General features: G+C 44.4%; 1 protein-coding gene across 1 annotated transcript in view; it reads right to left on the bottom strand.

Moving 5' to 3' along the window:
• LOC126355426 (uncharacterized) overlaps positions 1–19474 on the bottom strand; it is a 66829-nt gene that overhangs the window by 35351 nt on the left and 12004 nt on the right. Inside the window, exons 2-3 of the mRNA XM_050005770.1 lie at positions 16415–16640; positions 4629–4931 (exon numbers count right to left, since the gene is read on the bottom strand). Coding sequence (XP_049861727.1) covers positions 4629–4931; positions 16415–16640 — 529 coding nt within the window. The remainder of the gene's footprint in view (positions 1–4628; positions 4932–16414; positions 16641–19474) is intronic.

Below are 19474 nucleotides of genomic sequence, written 5' to 3'. Positions count from 1 at the left end.
TTAAACATAACTAACCTAGGGACATCACGCACATCCATGCCCGAGGCAGAATTCGAATCTGCGACCGTAGCGGTCGCGCGGTTCCAGAGTGAAGCGCCTAGAATCGCTCGGCCACAACGGCCGGCAATATAGCTGATTAACTCCTCTTTCACTAATTTAATTTGGTCATTGACCCACTACTGTTCTAGCTTTATGTTAGTCATCTCTCATTTTATTTGAATCAGTAGGCAGAAATAGTCCTGTTGGCAGATAATATAAGCATTGTTGTGAAGCTGATCAGACAAGCGTCAGCTAAGAAATTAGAAATGGTTCTTTGTGCAAGTTACTGACTGATTTTGTATGAGTAACAAAACTTTAAACTTTGAAAACAAGAGACAAAACAGCTCATCCGGATTTGTACTGTGAAAAAATCCCACCTACTATTAACCTAGTACACCAACAAGAAAAAATAAATAGGAGAGAAATTTGTTAGATCTTAGTTGTGCATGTTGATTAAAACCTGTAATGGAAAAACGGTATGAGAGATCTGATAATGTGGTTACGTTCGGATACTTTTGCCCTGAGAATATCTGGTATCTTTTGGAATATAGAAGCACGTAAGTTAATAATTTTTTTCATATTTTAATTCACTGAAATCTTACTGGGCAATATTATGGGGTAACTCTTTGCGACATATCACTATGTGGTATTGTTTCATTTTCTGCCTGAAAGTACTCATCATGTTTGCTTGGGAACCAAGTATTGCTTATTTCTAGTTGGAAAGGCGTGCTGTCACTGTATTCCTAAGTTCCTCTTCGTCACCGGAAGGCGGTCACTGAGTTTCAACAGCAGATGTGAGCATCCCCAGCGAGTGGAGCACTTTCACAGAAGTGAAGATGCAGACCATTCCTGGCTCTTGTTGATGAGAGCTGGCACCTGTCTTTTCTGGGGACGAGGACCACCAAAACGCCCCTGCAATCGCAGAGAATAATTGAGCATGATACTTCGCATTTCCTATGTGAACATCAAAGGACGGACCGCCGTGGCGTTGCCCGACCAGCAGGAGAAAATTGAATGTTTTCGCTCCAAGAAGTCGAACGAGTCTCCCCGTCATTTTGCCTGGCGTGAAGAGGCTGGCCAATAGACGGGACGCTGTTCTAGGTCAGTACCCTCCTCTGTAACGTTGATGTGCGTCTTGCAAGTCTAGAGAGGGAAGTTTCTGCTGTGGACCTGTGTTTTTACGTGAAATAAACGATATTCTCGTTTGTCAGATTGGCAACAGCACTGCGTCGTCCTCTTCACGTTGAGTTTTTTGCAAGTATTGCAGGTGAACTAAGGGGTTTTCGTTTTCCAGCCGTCGTAAAGTACTGGTTGGCAGATACTAGCTGATTTCAGGGAAATGTGAATGGCGGAACTGCTATAATGCAAACTATATTCCGAGCAGCTCGGAAATTTCTTGTTCTTCCGCGCAACTTGTGTTGACAAACTGATTATAACTTTTTTTGGTCTCGTTAACTTTGAAATCCTTAGCTGCCTAGATGAGGAAATCTTGTTGCATTTTCTCCATGTAGTCTTCTGTATAATTTGATAACCCCCTCCTCCCTTCCCACAGTGCTAGCGTCATTTTCTATGATTTCAATTAGATTTTCGAGAACTTTTCTCTTTGTCAATTTTTGTGATTTATGTCATTTCAGCAGAGCAAATAAAAAAAGCTATACTGAATTTTGAGTTAGATCTCGAAATCGCTGTGTTAACTGTACAACAGTCCTATGGTTAGGCGACCTAAAAATATGAAGAATAATCAACTGCATGGAAAAGTTGCTATTCTCATTGTGGCAGTGTATTCATTGTGCACAGTGGCCGAACTTAACGATCAGTTATTTAATGTTCAGAGAAGGTAATGAACAATGCACTTGCTCGTTCAAATGGCTCTGAGCACTATGAGACTTAACTTCTGAGGTCATCAGTCCCCTAGAACTCTAAATATAACTAACCTAGGGACATCACGCACATCCATGCCCGAGGCAGAATTCGAATCTGCGACCGTAGCGGTCGCGCGGTTCCAGACTGTAGCGCCTAGAACCGCTCGGCCACTCCAGCCGGCCACTCGCTCGTCTAGCATGATAAGAAGACTGCTTATTAGGCAGAGAGAGATTTTTCGATCTCACGAAGGTCTGAATGTCTGAATCTTTGTCTTATGTTTTTCATGATAATTTTGGTCAGCAACAGCACTGTTCAGATTTGACAGGCAAGGTTTTATCATAACACAGGTCAAGAACACAGTATACACCTGAGTCAGAGCTATAATCATAAATATAAGCAAAACGGTTCACAGCAACCGTTATGAAGAATCGTAGGGGTTGGTTTCTTCTGATATCCTGCAGTTATGAAGGCACAGTGAGACACATCTTTGGGTGCAAGAAGTTGTAGTGATCGTTTTTTGTCCCATTTTCTACCTGCGTGTGCGTTGATCTACAGTTACAGCATATGCTAGCATGGCACATGGGAAATGTGTGTTATTTGCAGATTGATTCCTTTTGTGTGAACATACATTTTGAGGAATTTAATTGAGATGAATTTATATTGCATGTGGTTATTTTTTGTGCTTAAAGTCATTTACTTACGTTAAATTAGCGTGTGATAAATCTTTTGATTTCATTCCTGAAACATAAATACGGCTAGTCGAGTGTGATGTAGAAAGACAAAGAAAGGATTAAAACAGGAAGATTCAATAGATTTGGAGGAAGTCGTGTCGGGCTTTAACAGCAGTTGCGTTTCCTGAAACCCAGGAAACCGCACCAACAACCGTACAGAGTGAAACCAGCGTGGATTGTGAAACGGTGTAGATTGTGGCATAGATCAGATCGAGTTTCGGAATCTTGGGAGACATGCCATTATGTGTCAAACAGATGCAAGAGCGAGCTACGCTTTCGTGATACAAGATGAGGCCATTGCGAGAGAACAGCGTGCGGCATCAGAATCTGTGTCTGTCAGCAGGTACGTATTTGATGACAACCACTTCTTCCCGCTGAGGAAATTCCTCACTTACAGCACTGAGCTGCTACTGTCGTCCCCAGAGGAAAACTGAGCATGGTATTTTGCATTTTCTGTATGGACATAAAAGGACAGGTTGCCATGCCGCAGCCCTGACCAGTGTGAGAAAATCGAGTGCTTTCACCCACAAATCGTGGTGCATCCAACCGACTGAGTCGCCTTGCCATCATGCTTGGTGCATACAGATTGACCAGTAGGTGAGATACTGTTCCCATGTCAGTACGAATCTCTTGTTTGTTAATGTGCGTTTTGCATGCCTAAAGAAGTCTGAAATGGTCTCCTGTTCACGTTTATAGCCTTGGCAATAGCATGGAGTCGCTCCCTCTGTGTGGAGGTTTTTGCAAGTATTGCAACTGGGGGTTGTGAACTATGATTCGGGAGATTTTGGCATCCGGCAGCCGTATGGTGCTGATTGTTGCACAAAATACGGTTTTGCGGAAATATAAATATGAAAAATGCGGTAGTGCAATCAGTATTCTGAGCAGCTTGCAATTTACTTGCTCAGCCAGATAACTTGAATTGGCTCTTTAACTTTGAAATCCCAAACTGCTCAGATAAGGAAATCTCACAAATAACAAATATAATCTTCTTATGCCTAAGGTGATGCCCTCTTCGTGATGATGATGATGATGATGATGTTCAGTTTGTGGGGCGCTCAACTGCGCGGTCATCAGCGCCCCTACAAAGTCCAGTTTTTTACACAGTCCAATCTAGCGACTGTCACTAACGATGATGATGATGAAATAATGAGGACAAAGCAAACACTCAGTCCCCGGGCAGAGAAAATCTCCAACCCTGCCGGGAATCGAACCCGGGCTCCCATGATCGAAAGCCAGCAACGGTAGCCAATAGACCACGAGCTGCAGACTAGTTCTCGTTGTGATGGAGTATTTAATGTGAACAGTGAAAAATATAATGATCAGTTATTTAATGTTCAAAGAAGGTAATAAGCATTGCACTCACTCATCCAGTATGACAAAAAATTTGTTTATCACGTGTTGAGAGGTTTCTCGATCTCCCCTACACTTGAATCTTCGTTTAGTGTTTGTCATGATAATTTTGGTCAATTATTTGAATTGTTCAGATATAGCAGACAACAATCTGCAGGCCTGACTCAGATTTATAACCATAGTGACAAGCAAACTGTGTCATTCTTAGTTAGGGAAAAATTATTAACAACAAAAAATGAAGTAATTCGAATTATGTGTTTGAGCCACACAATATGTTTTGTAGGCTTCTCTTTTTAGCAACTGGGAGTATTAACCACAGACTCATAGTACTTTTGGTCACATACGAAAGTTGTGATCAACAATAGCTCTGAGTTTGATATTCACTAGTATGACACTAGAAGGAATATAACTTTGATATAACTATAAAACTCTTTTAAATATACTAAGTCAATAGAAATAATAGTCATTTATGCAGAAAAAACCTGCAGCTGGCCATATAAATATCTTTTATCATTTTCAAAAAAAAATATGTCTTCTACGTTTGTCACTGTATGGGGTGTTAATAGACAAGGTTTATGGTGAACTAACCCTGTTAACCAGTGCTGGGTGACTTTAAACCGAGTGACACTATTCTTAGCGACAGACCTGTCTCATCCCAGGAGACTTCGAGGTGGCGCTCTATGTCGGCACAGCAGTCGAGGATGTCCAGCGGCTTGCAGCCGGGCGGCGGGGACAGCCCAGCGGCCGAGTTGACGAGCAGCTGCTGCTCCACCTGCGAGTGGAAGTGGTGCAGCCAGCGCTCCACCAGGCTCCGCAGCTGCCCCACGTGCAGCAGCTGCATGTGCAACTTGCGGTCGCGCACGCACTGCGCCGCTCCCTGCAGAACTTGGTGCGCCTCGTCCAGCACCAGCCCTCCGTAGAAGCTGGTGTAATGTCTGCACGACTCACCTGTCGCAGAGGACGCCACCGTGAGTAGGCTGAAACGATCGTCCTTTAGGGGTAATTAATGAAATCCAATATCAACACTGGCAACATTAAAACATGCTTTAAACTGTCTTCAGTTTTCTTAGATTGGCAGTGTGCCACTAAAAATACAAGTGTTGTTCATAGTGAAATGTACACTTTGTGAATGGGGAAAGGAAATGCAGAATGACTTTTGGACATTGCCAAATGAATCCTCATCTGTTCACCATGATTTACGGTTTACTTTCTGTAAAGCACTTAAACGAGAACACCAACTGTTTCTTCAACAAACCTATAACTGATTCTACTCTGAAACTTCCTGGCAGATTAAAACTGTGTGCCCGACCGAGACTCGAACTCGGGACCTTTGCCTTTCGCGGGCAAGTGCTCTAGGTAGAACACTTGCCCGCGAAAGGCAAAGGTCCCGAGTTCGAGTCTCGGTCGGGCACACAGTTTTAATCTGCCAGGAAGTTTCATATGAGCGCACACTCCGCTGCAGAGTGAAAATCTCATTCTGATTCTACTCTCCTTGTAAACCTACAATCAAAGATCTCTCATGCAATGGAACCTAAAAAAGGGAATGGGATACAGAATATTGTCTTTGTGGTTCACAGAACAACAAGAAATATAATTATAGTGTTGTCTCTGTCTCGAAATCGTGAAAGTATTGAGAGTGTCATGAGAACCCTCATAATCAATAAAGTCGAAAAATAATACATGTATATAATATTGAATCGATCTAGAGTTTCTCTGTTAATATAATTTGGTATGGATCTGTGGGTTTCAAGCTTTTTCTGTTATTTCAGAGCAATACTGAGGCCACACATCTTAATCTCTCATGAAATGGTTCTTTATATGATGGTGCTCTCTTATAAAATGCATTTAGGTGAAGTTCTGCTATTCTTTTGATTTTTAAACTGTCGTAAGTACAATGAAGTTACTGTAAGTTTTGGTTGATCATCTCAGACACTATACTTAAGTTGTCAACTGGCTAACTGGTTCTTTTCTCTTACCATAAATGATAAGACATTCTTCAAGTAATAGTATTCCAGTTCTCTGCTTGGACATCAAAAAACCATATTGACGTCCATATAACATAACGAGTTTACTTATGAAAAGGCGAGAAGTGTCTTTACGACAGGGGAACTTCTGGTAAATACGTCAACTCAGAATGTTACATGCACGTTCTTTAGAATTCAGGTTTATCAAGTGATATGTTCAAAATATTCTCTCGATATTTTCACTCCAAAATACCACAAATGTCGCGGAATTATGAGTAACTGGACGAAGCCATCTGCATCACTGAAAAGGACAGTGTACCTTCCAGTCCCTTGTTTCAAGCCATTCTACTATTTGTCCTACCGCAAACATATGCTGAATGTCATTATGCGGATAATAACATCTGCATAGCTATGACTTCAGGCCCACTCCGATTGTCACATTCTAGTTTTTTGTATGTAGCTATAGATTTCCCAATCTCTCCATTTTAGCAGGTAACAACAATTCTTTCGAGATAATCACCTCAAAAGACAGATCCCGGCCCAATCTAAATGTTCATTATACTGCAACAATCTGGTACGATGCCAGGCGAGATTCCTTGTGTTGCAACGACATGTGACGTACAATCTGACAGAGTGTAGTCAGCATAAAATAGTTCTGCAGGAACTACTATCAAGGTCTTGAACAGTTTCAGCAGACGTAGCCTCCCAGCTCCTTTCTGTCATTTTGTCATATATATGAAACTTCTCTACCAATTGTACACCTTCCATTTTTTCTACGGTACAGCTGCCTTCAGGAAACAAACTTTCTTAAGCTGTGAAGAACACTACCACTGCATTTTAAATCATGGTGAAAACTTTGGTGTACTTCAAGCTTGCCAACAATAGGAATCTCTTAAAAGATATACTGTAACCATTCTACAACTGGACGTTCAAAGGATACGACAGCATCTATGAAAAACGATTGCTTCTGTTCTCTGCGTTTTCTTGGCGTTGCTGCCAGAAGACTGATTACTGTTACACCGGCGAACGTTGAATAATTTTATCCTTGTGGGAGCTTATTTTTAGTTCGAAAACAAGCCGTTCTTTCATTAGAATACACTAATTTAAGGGTTTCTTGACCTATAATCTTCGAAGTGACATTTCAGTGACATCAATATGACATATGTCAAGGTCACCTCCTCTTGGGCAACTGAATGATTTAAAACGGCGAGAAAATCAAGATCACGTCAAACTGACAAATTTCGAAGTCGCCTGTTATGACACATGGCTGCCCACTCCTCTAAGGCAATCGTTTGGCTTAAAAATGGCGGGAAAATGAAGGTGATCCATCTCTCCGGCGTGAGTCGAGGATATCCCTCCCACAACTCCACTTTCCCTCCCATCCTTCCCCACATTTCTAGACCAATTATAATGCTTAAAAATAGCGTGAAAAACTAAAATGTTTGATGAAGTATTGCCCTCTTGGCGGCGGAGGGGGGGGGGGGGGCTAGTTGTGTGAGTCTCATCACTCGTGTTCTGTTTGGCAAGAGGATGGTTCAGCGTCATGAAGCATCATCAGAGATCAGACCCCGGTCCCCTGACAAAGTAAAAAGAATATGAAGATTGTCTGAAAGTAACAACTAATATAAAATACCTCTCATTGCTCAATATTATGTGTGTTTTCATTATTTCTCACACAACGTGAAAGACCACTCACGTTCGATTGAAGCAGCGACACCAAAATAATTTATCATCAGACATCAACATACCGAACATATGACATCAGGAGACTCAGCTATTCGAGTTTCCACTGTCTGCTAAGTGGCAGCTCTCCAACAATATACCGCAGCTTCAGGACACACAGAAACTCTTCTTTAGGATTTTAGCTCAGTTTAAAAAATAAAGTTAATGCATGTTTAGCTCTCTCTAAAATGAGTTCCGTTCCAAGTGGAAATTCAGTTTGAACTGTGAATGTCCCTGGGTTTGTGGGCATCAGTGGATTTTCTTTTAAGAAGAAATAGTGAGATGTAAATTAGTTTCCGGTGAATTCAAAAGATATACGTATACTACATATTTTCTTTCGTGCAGTTCTTTCAGAGATACATTCTTTTGTTTGTTCAACGTGCACATGTATATGCTGGAATCATGATGACTAGAAACATACACACACACACACACGCACACACACACACACACACACACACACACACACACACACACACATACGGTGTGCAATCAGCTCACTCACAATAGATTCACATATATTTACACTATGACAGACTGTTCAAACTACACAGTGTGTCGCAGTTCCGTTAGGGCTGTGGCTCTGAAGAATAAAAGTCATCGATTATGTTCATAAAATCATTGTATTTATTCAACATACTCTTTCCCTGAATCAAAACATAGCTGAAATTGTTTTAAAAGCGTTTTGATAAAGTCACTGCAGACCTTCTTTGGAGTTGCGTTTAGTACTGCAGTATAGTTGTCTTGGATGTCCTCATTTGAACCGTGACGGTGTCCTTCATTGCCGACTTCAGTTTGAGGAGCAACCACAAGTTGTCTGGGGGCAAATCCAGTGAACATGGTGGGTGATCCAGGAGTGTGACCCATTCTCTTGACAAAAAGACTCATGCACAGACTTTGACTTGTGGGCTGGGGTGTCGTCGTGGAGAAACCTGCTTCTCAGTATTCGGGTCGAATTCGGCGAATTCGCGTCCACAAACGCTGATGCTGGGGTACTCAACAAACTTGTGTTGCCTGACTGCCATTTTCTGCCAGGTGTCAGGCGTGTACTGTTACATTCGTGGCCACGACATCTTTTGCAGCAATGCTAACGCTTTGACTTTTTACACAACTGTTTTTCAAAACTTCTAGGATCTAAATGCTGCCATAAAATATCATTGCAGGTTTTAATTTCACACAAGTAGTCCTAACGGAACTGGAGCACTCTGTGCATTCCTTATACACACACACAGTTTCACCTGTTACAAATAAATACATCCACTCCTTCTTCCTCTGACATCTCAGTGATCAGTGTGAGTATGGGAGAATTTCAGCCCCTTCCTCATAAATGAAACAGCAGTCGTCATAGTGCAAGAGACCTATTTTCAGTGTACCACATGGTCTTCTTGGTGCACCAGATAGGGGATAGTGACAGCACCACCGAGTAGGCACTCCTTGTAATCATCATTGAGGCCACACGACGCACAACTTTCGCCTGCCTTTGGGTGGCACCTGTATTTCTTCAGTATGCATTATACACTCCTGGAAATGGAAAAAAGAACACATTGACACCGGTGTGTCAGACCCATCAAACTTGCTCCGGACACTGCGAGAGGGCTGTACAAGCAATGATCACACGCACGGCACAGCGGACACACCAGGAACCGCGGTGTTGGCCGTCGAATGGCGCTAGCTGCGCAGCATTTGTGCACCGCCGTCGTCAGTGTCAGCCGGTTTGCCGTGGCATACAGAGCTCCATCGCAGTCTTTAACACTGGTAGCATGCCGCGACAGCGTGGACGTGAACCGTATGTGCAGTTGACGGACTTTGAGCGAGGGCGTATAGTGGGCATGCGGGAGGCCGGGTGGACGTACCGCCGAATTGCTCAACACGTGGGGCGTGAGGTCTCCACAGTACATCGATGTTGTCGCCAGTGGTCGGCGGAAGGTGCACGTGCCCGTCGACCCGGGACCGGACCGCAGCGACGCACGGATGCACGCCAAGACCGTAGGATCCTACACAGTGCCGTAGGGGACCGCACCGCCACTTCCCAGCAAATTAGGGACACTGTTGCTCCTGGGGTATACGCGAGGACCATTCGCAACCGTCTCCATGAAGCTGGGCTACAGTCCCGCACACCGTTAGGCCGTCTTCCGCTCACGCCCCAACATCGTGCAGCCCGCCTCCAGTGGTGTCGCGACAGGCGTGAATGGAGGGACGAATGGAGACGTGTCGTCTTCAGCGATGAGAGTCGCTTCTGCCTTGGTGTCAATGATGGTCGTATGCGTGTTTGGCGCCGTGCAGGTGAGCACCACAATCAGGACTGCATACGACCAAGGCACACAGGGCCAACACCCGGCATCATGGTGTGGGGAGCGATCTCCTACACTGGCTGTACACCTCTGGTGATCGTCGAGGGGACACTGAATAGTGCACGGTACATCCAAACCGTCATCCAACCCATCGTTCTACCATTCCTAGACCGGCAAGGGAACTTGCTGTTCCAACAGGACAATGCACGTCCGCATGTATCCCGTGCCACCCAACGTGCTCTAGAAGGTGTAAGTCAACTACCTTGGCCAGCATGATCTCCGGATCAGTCCCCCATTGAGCATGTTTGGGACTGGATGCAGCGTCGTCTCAAGCGGTCTGCACGTCCAGCACGAACGCTGGTCCACCTGAAGCGCCAGGTGGAAATGGCATGGCAAGCCGTTCCACATGACTACATCCAGCATCTCTACGATCGTCTCCATGGGAAAATAGCAGCCTGCATTGCTGCGAAAGGTGGATATACACTGTACTAGTGCCGACATTGTGCATGCTCTGTTGCCTGTGTCTATGTGCCTGTGGTTCTGTCAGTGTAATCATGTGATGTATCTGACCCCAGGAATGTGTCAATAAAGTTTCCCCTTCCTGGGACAATGAATTCACGGTGTTCTTATTTCAATTTCCAGGAGTGTATTTTTGAACTTACTCCTACAAAGTCGACAGTCTGCAAGCAACTGGCCTTGTCTTTCATTAGGTCGACAAGTTTATTCTTTAGAGGCATCACACCATAAGAATTGTCGACTACATATCCAAAGGTGTCGAATCTGTTGGGCTGGCACCTTGTTACTTCATATTGATCACATCCCTTCACCCAAAAGATGAATCTGTCCATGTCCATATAGAATAAATTGGGATGTTCAAACTGATTTTTAGCATACGTGTATTGAAACAGCTTTTATGGATTTAATGGTTATATAGGACTTGGGCACTGTGTGGCCTCATGAATTTAGACGTTGTTCTAATTCATTCACATGCACACTACGCTCACGCATATAGCTTACATAGTTACTGAACAGAGCAAAGAATGCTACCAACACAGTCAGTCTGCTGCAATACATAGTGCACTTTCTAGATCACGTAAGTTCATAGCGAATGGCGTAAATAAACCGACGAGTCTCCAGATGTTACCATGAACGCTGCTTCCGCGTAGATATGTATGGTGGATACTTTCCTGCTAAAGAAGCGGCTGTTGGTAGGAGCGTAAGATAGATCGTATTCACTTGCCGGATGAGTATCGATGCACTCCATCATGAAAAGTAGGTAGTCCCTCTCAGGCCATGTATAGTAATACACTTTAACCAATTTTTAACAGTCTCGATTTCTATGACTACATGACAGTCGCCCTCTAGTTCAGTACCTATACTTATAAGTTTCGTGGCACTCGCAGTCAAATTATATGTGGTAGCGAGCTGTGGTATACTGGGACCACTTGGCTGCAACGCAATGTCAGGAACTCGAACGACCGCGTGGGAACATCCGGCAAATCTGGTAGATCGGCTATGAGCTGCTGCTGCGGTGGGTCAGACGCCGGAAACTCTAATGGCTGGTCTGATGAAACAGGTAATCCATCTGCATTCTGCTGCTACTGCGGCTCGATGAGTGACGGTGCAGCTAATAGTGCGGCTTGCATCAGAAGACTGTTGCACTGTTAAAGAAAAGGAAAACTCGTAAGTATTCGCGAAATTACACACACACGTACACAATGAGAGAGTAGTGGTTTAATACTTACATTAAAAAGTGACAGACTTCTTATTGTTTTTATTCTGCTTGTGAATGGCGGCTGATCTCTGATGAAATATCGTTATGCTTAAACATCCACTATGGTGAACAGAACAAGAGTGATTAAACTCACACAGCTGGCCTAGAGGGAGCGGGAGAGAGAACAGTGGGGCGGGGAGGGGGGGGGGGCACTCATTCCCCCTCACCCAACCCATCTGTTTAGTTTTTGCCTCCATCTTAGGGCATGCAATTGGTCTAGAGATGTGGAGATGTGTCGAGACATACCAATTTGAGGTGACGTTGGTTTTGTCGCACTTTGTAGTATTAATTGATCGAGAGATACGAGCAGACGCATGCCAGTTTGAGGTGTCCTTGATTTTTCCTCCATTTTTCACTCATACAATTGCCCTAGAGGAGGCGACCTTGACACATTTAACTATCACTTTCAAGGTCAGAGATCAGAAAATCCATAAATCAGTGTGCTCGTACGCCCAATGATGCACTACTGTCATGCCTGTGCAGCCTATCTTTCTGACTTCGAGAAAGGTCGAATGTTTGACTGCCTTTGGCGAATATACAGATGACACCAACTAAAATCTTGGCAGAGTTTACCGGGTGTCAGTCAGAAATAACGATCGGCAATAAATTACTGGAAGTTGTGATAAGATAACGAGTTGCCAAGAGTCGTTTAGCGCTGACACTATATCACAGATGTGGAGCCAGAGTAGACTAGAACATGACGGATATTTTGTCGTCTCTACCAGCACGAGTGACTTCTATTTCTAGCGATCAGACCGACGTCAACCAACCCATAGAAGAAGATCTGGTGAAATTACACAGGGTGGAGCGATTATCGAAACACTTATCTCTTCTGTACCTGAAATCATGGGGTAAGACAACATATTACTGATTTGCTAGTCGCTGAAGAGAGGATGAAGCTCGCTTTTATGCAACAAGCGATAAACAACCTTGTTGTCATACCCTTTTCGACTGGGGTACCAAATGGCATGTTCCAGAAGGGTAATACAAGATCTCATATTACAGTTCACACCACAAACCCCATGAAGTTCTACAGATACTTTACTGGTCTGCCAAATTTCTCGATTTTTCACCCGTAGAGCATGTTTGGAATGAGATGAGAAGCTTTCAGACAGCACGTGTATAAGGCAAGGCAAGAATTTCCTCAAGAATACAGGTGTAGGCTGTTTATTTCCGTGCCACAACGAATACGAGAGTGTACTCCGGCGTCCTGTGGGAGAGCTTTCATATTAATTTGATCGACGACAATTCCTAATTGAGTTACAGTTTAATCGCTTGATACCAATTACGTGATGAACAGCTCCACAACAGGTCCAGAACAGCTCCGTCAGTATAGAGTTTTCCTGAAACGAGCTCGAAAAGAACTTTTGGACGTATTGTGAGCAGTGGAAGCCCGTAGGTATACATTCTGGGCGTCCACAAATTTTTAAATTTAGGTAAATATGAGAGGGCGAAATTAATAGCATCTACTGTATAACAGTTATGCTTAACACATTTATACAACTTTAGCCGCTGTGAACAACAACATCAACAACAACAACAATAATAATAATATGCATAACATGTCTGAACAAAGTAAGAATTGTCTTTGTGGAATTTTGTTGCTTTTTACATAATTACGTACAGTTTACGGGAAAAATGAAATCATGTTTAAGCTTTCGCTTCTCTCCGTTCGAATTCTTGTGTAAGTGGGAGCTTTTGTGCTTTTTAAAATTTTTGCGGCCAAATGAACAAGATACCTAATTCATGTATTAGTTAACGAATTAACTTGCGGGCTGAAAATCAGGCATTCTTACGTTGCACCCACACAACAACTTACGCTTTTATACACTTCTTTGTTAAATGTTCGCTTGTAGTCACTCTTATTTGATTTTGTCACTTTCGCAGACAACGGATCTGGTCTGAGAGGCCATACTTCCTTTGCGGCTAACTTTTCCTAGTAATTTTCTTTTCTGTTAGCACTTAATACAGGTTCAACAGACTTCATGTTGACATTGCACAGGAAAGCCGATTCCTTCACAGTAAACAACCAACTCCATACCCAAACTGCAGTTTGCGGTAATTATTAAATTCAGGTAGTACTGTTTACCAACAAGGTCCCTTGACTAGAATACAAATGAATGGCTGAGAGCAATAAGGACCAAAAGTACATCGTCTTCGACCCCATATTTACGTTAATATCAGAGAAATCAGTGAGACAACTTTCCGTGAATGTTCAGATATATGTACAATGTGGGCCAACAGTACTGATAAACCTGACCCACCATAAGTTCGACGGATGTCAGAAACATGATAAGCCTACAGTCTCACAATCTTAGGATGATGGTCTTTAGGGTTCTGCCTAAAATGGATTAGTGTATGAGAAAATCCAAAACTTAATATACTGTATCCCATTCAGAATCCCACAAAATAATTTTTCTATCAGTATATCTATAGCACTCATGTCCGATTCAATTTCACTATATAGTGAGTGACTGGCATATCTGTGGAGTGTGCTACCGCCTAGTGGGATTCTTGCCACACGAATGTGGATACAAGTCTGCTGCAGTGTGCTACCACATGGTGGCACTGACATAAACTTGTAGTTGATTGCCAAGAGCTAGCAGCGCAAGTCGTGCACTGTGCACATTGTTTATCAAATCCGTACGTATTTGGCCCGTAAGGCAATTACGTCACGCCAGTTGCACATGCGCAGGAGCTCGTTAAAACGTGCACAAGTGAAGGTGTGCCAGCGACCCTGATGTCAAGTTTCACCGAGTCCAGAGGAGCAATGTAGTACAGCGCAATAGATTTAATGCCCTGTATTTCAGATTACCGCATCTACACTCCTGGAAATGGAAAAAAGAACACATTGACACCGGTGTGTCAGACCCACCATACTTGCTCCGGACACTGCGAGAGGGCTGTACAAGCAATGATCACAGGCACGGCACAGCGGACACACCAGGAACCGCGGTGTTGGCCGTCGAATGGCGCTAGCTGCGCAGCATTTGTGCACCGCCGCCGTCAGTGTCAGCCAGTTTGCCGTGGCATACGGAGCTCCATCGCAGTCTTTAACACTGGTAGCACGCCGCGACAGCGTGGACGTGAACCGTATGTGCAGTTGACGGACTTTGAGCGAGGGCGTATAGTGGGCATGCGGGAGGCCGGGTGGACGTACCGCCGAATTGCTCAACACGTGGGGCGTGAGGTCTCCACAGTACATCGATGTCGTCGCCAGTGGTCGGAGGAAGGTGCACGTGCCCGTCGACCTGGGACCGGACCGCAGCGACGCACGGATGCACGCCAAGACCGTAGGATCTTACGCAGTGCCGTAGGGGACCGCGCCGCCACTTCCCAGCAAATTAGGGACACTGTTGCTCCTGGGGTATCGGCGAGGACCATTCGCAACCGTCTCCATGAAGCTGGGCTACGGTCCCGCACACCATTAGGCCGTCTTCCGCTCACGCCCCAACATCGTGCAGCCCGCCTCCAGTGGTGTTGCGACAGGCGTGAATGGAGGGACGAATGGAGACGTGTCGTCTTCAGCGATGAGAGTCGCTTCTGCCTTGGTGCCAATGATGGTCGTATGCGTGTTTGGCGCCGTGCAGGTGAGCGCCACAATCAGGACTGCATACGACCGAGGCACACAGGGCCAACACCCGGCATCATGGTGTGGGGAGCGATCTTCTACACTGGCCGTACACCTCTGGTGATCGTCGAGGGGACACCGAATAGTGCACGGTACATCCAAACCGTCATCGAACCCATCGTTCTACCATTCCTAGACCGGAAAGGGAGCTTGCTGTTCCAACAGGACAATGCACGTCCGCATGTATCCCGTGCCACCCAACGTGCTCTAGAAGGTGTAAGTCAATTACCCTGGCCAGCAAGATCTCCGGATCTGTCCCCCATTGAGCATGTTTGGGAGTGGATGAAGCGTCGTCTCACGAGGTCTGCACGCCCAGCACGAACGCTGGTCCAACTGAGGCGCCAGGTGGAAATGGCAAGGCAAGCCGTTCCACAGGACTACATCCATCATCTCTACGATCGTCTCCATGGGAGAATAGCAGCCTGCATTGCTGTGAAAGGTGGATATACACTGTACTAGTGCCGACATTGTTCATGCTCTGTTGCCTGTGTCTATGTGCCTGTGGTTCTGTCAGTGTGATCATGTGATGTATCTGACCCCAGGAATGTGTCAATAAAGTTTCCCCTTCCTGGGACAATGAATTCACGGTGTTCTTATTTCAATTTCCAGGAGTGTATATTACATTTAACAGCATTCCAAGAAAAATAACCAATAAATCCGCATGGTGTCAAAGTTAGGGTGTTCAAGTGCTCTTGTGCTCTTACACAACAGCCGCCACTGATTGTGAGTATAGACGGATTGAGAATGGTCGCCGGCCGCGGTGGGCGAGCGGTTGTAGGCGCTTCAGTCCGGAACCGCGTGACCGCTACGGTCGCAGGTTCGAATCCTGCCTCGGGCATGGACGTGTGTGATGTCCTTAGGTTAGATAGATTTAAGTAGTTCTAAGTTCTAGAGGACTGATGACCTCAGGTGTTAAGTTCCATAGTGCTCAGAACCATTTGAGAATGGCCCCTTCCATTAAGTTGGTACAAATAAACCACTGCATGAAAGTGAACGTTCCCGAGTAACTTCGAAGCGGCATGGTGAGTGGGAGGGGCCTGGGGAATCACCTGCCTGTGGCCAGGAGCGCAGGTACCGGACGCAGACGGCGCGCAAGATGCGGGCCTGCTGCGCCACGTAGGCGAGCGTCCAGCTGACGTGGGACAGCCAGTGGCACCTCCAGGCGTCGCCCGACTGGCCCGCCACGTACTCCTCGCCGTAGGCCGCCGCCAGCTGCACCTCAGCCCGCGACACCAGCCGGTTCAGCGCCAAGTCCAGCACTGCGTCGCCGGCCATCTGCACACGCATGATTCCCTCAGCAATCTCTGGCCACGGTCCCCAGGGAACGGAGGACCCTGAACTGAAACTGGACACGGTGCTGCATGTATCGTGATATACAAGACATTTTTCAAGATACAACTGGTTGCACTACGGTTGTGTATGAAAGAACTAATAGTCTTGGTTGTACAACTGGAGTTTTTAAATGTTATTTAGCCTCCAATGACGCGTTTCGCCTTATACAAAGCATCTTCAGATTAGCCTACGAGAAAAAAATATCATCTTTCATATAAATGGCATGACCCCCATTTGGCAAAAGTTGAGGAGCTCGAAAAAATAAAACAAGTGACTGGAAAAATTTAGTGTTAAGCACATGGGACGCCGCACATACGAAGGTCCCAAAAGGAAACTGCAATGGTCAGAATATGAAAAAAAATGTGATGTCCTATAAGATAAGAATAAAATACAGCGGAATATGACCGACAAAATGTTCCGGAGCCAGTTAACAGCCCGATACACTAAAAGCCCAAAACACACTTGTAAACAAAACTTAAAAAAATATAAAAAAGAGAACTTACTGATATAAAAGATGTTAAATAAACTGGAAACCGCGCCTAACACACATGTAAGCCCCAGCAGGTAGTTGCCTCGCTCGGTGTGCTATGAAACACATAGCCTCGAAGCAGCCAAAAATTATTTTTTTAAAAGTTAACAAGGGCAGCTGCGTGATATGTGGGCCTTGAAGGTTAACGATTCCTGTCTGCCGAGGATGTGCAGCAGGCAGTTACCGACGTCTTCAACCAAGAGGATATGGTGTATTACCAAACGGGTATCTTCGAGCTAGTGTGTCGGTGGGATGAGTGTCTCAGTGCTGACGGCCATTTTCCTGACTGGAATATCGATTCTGGACTGCGCGGCCTTCCAACGCAACGTTTTTGCTCGCCCCTTATATATTTCATACGGATACATTCAAAGAACGATTATATCACAGCGGAAATTGATTTCAACAATCAGTAACAAATAAGGAGGGTGTGAGAGGTTAGAAGCCTCCAGCAGCGATACTGCAGTCTGTATACACCTACACTTTAGAAGTTTTCTTCCATGCTTCTGAGGAGAAGTGGACTGTAACTCTTTATTTCCAGGAGAGGAATCAAAATTCAGGATTAGAAGATATTAATGACAAGATTCGCTGATGACGGTCCTGACCCCTCCCGGCCCCCAACCACTCAGACGGTAGTATTTAAATGATGTGTAAAAATGGTGTCAAGTTACTTTGTTTTCGATGTTCTTTCTCCTTCTTTTCTAGTCTCCAATCAAGCAGAGCATTATATCAAAATGTGTGGCAGTTAAGCAGTAAAAAATTATGTAACCCTCAGTTTAAAGTCAAAGATATAGCCATTATTTCCGTGAAAGTCATATGCCTCTGACATAACATTAGAGTGAAGCCAAGGTCAAAGTTGTGGACATATTAGGTTGGTGAATAAGTTCACAGCGTTTTTGTTTTGCATGTTGGTATTCTGGTTGCTACGTGCTTATCTATAGATTGTCATTTTTTATTTGTATTTCACTTTTTTATTTGAGTTTAAATTTTGTTTTTTTGTTATTTCGGGATAGTGAATGGAGCTGTGGACCCTAGAAAACGGAGAGCCATGTGGACAAATCGCAACGTTTCCGACACATTCTTCTGTTTGAATTAAATAGACAGGTAATAGGAACGGTGGCAGCCAGAAACATTTGCACCGTATATGGGGATAATGCCACTGCACAGAAAAAGGCAAGAAAAGGATTTTGTCACTTTAAGGAGTATCATTTTGACATCAGTGACTCTCCATGTTCAGAAAGGCCTTCGAGGTTGATGGAATAAGACATTAATTCGCAATGATCCACACAGTGTATTCGAGAACTGTCAAAAGTGATGAATTGTGATCATTCCGCCAGCAACATTTGCATGTAATGTGGAAGATTTAAAAATCGCGTGTATGGATACCATACTAAAATCACGAAAATCATCAGGTGGTTATCTCTGCTTGCTCGTCATCAATTGCCTCGTGAACAACACCGACCATTTCCAATCTGTTTCGTTTCTGGTGGCGAGAAATGGTGTCTTTATGTTAACATAAGGAAAAGAAAGTAATGGTTGAGCCCAGACAAAGCAGTAAACTGAGTCCAGACAAAGCAGTAACTCCGCATTCAAGTACCTACAAGCAGCCACTAAAAATAATGTTATGTATCTGGTGGAACGTCGATCAAAGAACAACGATCAGGAAGAATGAGTGAAGTAAAGCTACTCCACGATAGAGCCCGCCCACATTCTGCTAGATTGAAAAAAAAAAAACACTACACAGGACTTGTGTTGGGATGTCATTCCGTATCTACCTTGTTTACCTGATCTTGCGCCCTCACGTTTTCACCTTTTCGTTTTCTGTCGGACAACCCTCAAGGACTTCCTTTCCGGATGAAAACCACGTGATTTTTACAGTTGTGGGAGTGAAAAGTTACCCTAGCGTTGGCAGACTGTTGTAAATAGTGAAGGATTATGTATTATTGATGACTAAAGTCTCTGTTACGTGTAACTTAGAGTTTATTCGACTTAAGAAAAAACGCAACGAACTTGTGCATCAACCCAATACCACTGGTGTAATATTCAGACCACTTTAAGACCAAAGAAATGTATTATACAGGGTGTCCCATTTACCTTGACCACCCTAAATAACTGTTTGTCCAGAAGCAAACTACAAAATGTTTCAAGCAAATGGTCTTTAGCTTTCAGGGGGACATCAATCAGTATGATTGCCTTCGTTGTAGCTTTGTTTTTTACAAAGATGTGAGCAGCGGTATGACTTTTTTAAATG

Source organism: Schistocerca gregaria, chromosome 1, assembly GCF_023897955.1.
Source record: "Schistocerca gregaria isolate iqSchGreg1 chromosome 1, iqSchGreg1.2, whole genome shotgun sequence".
NCBI classification, from domain to species: Eukaryota; Metazoa; Arthropoda; class Insecta; order Orthoptera; family Acrididae; genus Schistocerca; species Schistocerca gregaria.
This window is presented reverse-complemented; position numbering and strand designations above follow the sequence as displayed.